Source organism: Phytophthora parasitica, assembly GCF_000247585.1.
Source record: "Phytophthora parasitica INRA-310 unplaced genomic scaffold supercont2.138, whole genome shotgun sequence".
Taxonomy (NCBI): Eukaryota; Oomycota; class Peronosporomycetes; order Peronosporales; family Peronosporaceae; genus Phytophthora; species Phytophthora nicotianae.
The window spans coordinates 50,993-53,701 of record NW_008649124.1 but is presented as its reverse complement, the minus strand read 5'-3'; the positions used below and the strand labels follow the sequence as shown (position 1 = coordinate 53,701).

The 2,709-nt window shown below is 48.5% G+C and overlaps 1 protein-coding gene across 1 annotated transcript; it reads left to right on the top strand.

The window, feature by feature from the left end:
• Window positions 1-726: 726 nt before the first annotated feature.
• PPTG_19587 (hypothetical protein) lies at window positions 727-2,604 on the top strand (the record flags this gene model as incomplete). The annotated part of the gene is made up of 3 exons (XM_008918082.1): window positions 727-1,047; window positions 1,110-2,489; window positions 2,542-2,604. 3 exons carry the CDS (start codon window positions 727-729, stop codon window positions 2,602-2,604), a joined length of 1,764 nt encoding a protein of 587 aa, XP_008916330.1.
• Window positions 2,605-2,709: the final 105 nt, after the last annotated feature.

The following is a 2,709-nucleotide window of genomic DNA, read 5'->3' as shown; positions in this document are numbered from 1 at the left end:
AAAAAAAAAAAAAAAATCCTTAGGCCCAATGGAAATGAATGCAAATGTCAAGCTTGTTTTGTCATGGCAGGCCCACTAACATGTAAAATACCTTGAACTGTCACTTAGAAACGCCAGGGATGTTTTTTTTTCCTCCAAAACTCAACAATCACAAATTGAGGCCACCAGTGGGCCTGCGTGAAGTAGTACGCCTCGAATTATCGATACAAATTGACTATATAAAAAACCCATTAATTTGACATGTGTATGCACAAAAATTAATTGCACACAGCAGGAAGGCCCTGTCCGTACTACTTACGTACTGTAGCACTACCAGGATTATCTGGTATTATACAAAGTATTTGACCAGATATTATGATATTTCAGACTAGGCAAGATCGATATCGGCCCATCACTCAGAAAGCATCAGCTCAGGCTTCATCTTTACTATGATAATTTGTAGATACATCAACTTAGGCTTTGCAATGATAATTTGTAGAAACTGGATGCGCGTCACCATTAGAAGAAAAACCCGCGATACAGTTATGGTCCCGTCCCAAGAACATGTCGCCTTCCTCGTACAACAGTGAATTTCTAGTATAAGTCAAAACACTCGGCACGATGCTGGCTTTGCCGAGGCTTTGGGCGATACCTTCGTTGCTTTGGTTGGTGGTGGGTCACCACTGCTGGGCAGCGCGACCAAGTAGAAGAACTGACAACCAGCTAGTGACGCAGTCCGGACTCAAGATGTGGGTGGATCCAGAAACTCCACACGAGCGTTATACATGGAAGACGTCACGCGGTCATACATGGGATCTGGTAATGAGCGACGAGTTCAATACTCCCGGGAGATCTTTTCGACCTGGAGACGATCACTTGTGGACATCCATCGAGAAACCGGACGGCGTGAACGATGCCATGGAAATCTACGCGCACAACAAAACCACTACCGCATGTGATAAAGCCAGCAGTGTTTGTAGCTTCCAGATCGAGTTGGAAGACGCCGTTATCCAGCTCCAAGTCTGGACCAGCTACCTCCAAACACCAGGCTTCGAGAACGTTACGTTCGTAAGTACTGATCTCAAGTTTTCTAAGTATTTATACCTACCTCACTATTCTTCGCTTGTCAGTTCTACCGCGGAGGTATGGTTCAGTCTTGGAACAAGTTCTGCATTCAAGGTGGTATGATTGAAGTTCGAGCCCAACTGCCCGGCGCTCTAACCGAAACATCCGGCAACCCCGACATTCTTTTGGACTCGAGTGCTCGAGCTCGATCTCTGCGCTACTATCCGACGTGGCCTGGAATCTGGATGATGGGGAATCTCGGTCGCGCGATCTTTAGCGGCTCGACTAACAGGATGTGGCCGTTCTCCTATGACGCCTGTGATCCCGATACCTTAACGCCGACAAACCAGCGAATTAGTGCCTGTGATGCAGATCCTGGATCCGGGATGAATCCTCACCAAGGGCGTGGGGCACCCGAGATCGATATCGTCGAAGGCGGAGGCACCACAATATCGTCGTCAATCCAAGTGGGACCAGGCATGCCGCCGGATTTTCGAGTTATCCCACCAGCTGGCGAGAACAAGCTCTGCATTTACTCGAGTTCGTGTGAAACTTTAGGTGCCAACATCCCAGGGATTCCAGAAAGCGTGTATCTTGGAACACGTGGCCATCAATCCTGGTATCAAAACATGCGCTACGCTGCTAATAATTTCTGTCAACGAAACATTAGCGAGGTACAAAGTTACACAAAAGTGGAAGCTGCTCTGACCGTTGGTATTGAAGACAACATGTGCTCCGTCACAACATGTCCAGCTTCGCTAGATATCAACTCTGATCTCGACTACATGAATGCTGAAGGTGACGATCGCTGGGGAATCAACTCGAACGGAACGTGCTTCTCTGCCATGAACTCATACATGGGCGAGTTTATCTGCAGTGCTGGAAATCCTGATCCGAGTTGCAAACCTCTTGATGGCGTACCAGTCTTACTACAGGACGGGTCGAGCTTCGCCTTTCAAATGGATGCTCTCTCTGCGAACTGGCCCGTGCACATGGCCGTGTATACAGACTTTGTGGAGTACCAAGTAGAGTGGGTTCCTGGCTCAAATGGCTACGTTCGCTGGATGTTGTCCGGTGATCCGCTGTACGAGATCCCAGCCAAGACGATCACGGATCCTCCACAAGGAGCAAGTGTCCAGAACCCCAGTAAGATCATGATCGAAGAGCCGATGTATATCATTTTCAACGTCGCCATGTCCAGTAAATGGGGAGCACAACCGCCGAATCCGAAGAATCCGTGCCGTGGTGATGGATTGGACCCCGTTGCGAATGCTATCTGCGATTCGTTCCCGATGCATTTGAAGATTGACTACATTCGTGTGTATCAAGACCTGTCGTCTGGTTCGAACATGAGCATTGGTTGTGATCCGGCGACACATCCTACGTGTCAATGGATTCTAGATCACCTTGATGAATACGAGGATGAGGAGAATAAACTTGTGGAGGTGCACGGTAAGGCTTTTTGCCGTACTGATGCTGACTGTACCGTTCAGACAGCGCATAGTCGACGTCGAAATTCTACTCAAACGTTTTCAGATCGGATATCTACCGTTGTATTGACTGGGAGATGCGTGAACAAGCGCTGTGAGTGCTCCAGTAAATCATGGGCAGGTCCACGCTGTATCGTGCCTACCAAGTCAAGCGCGGTCTCTTTTGGTCCTCCTG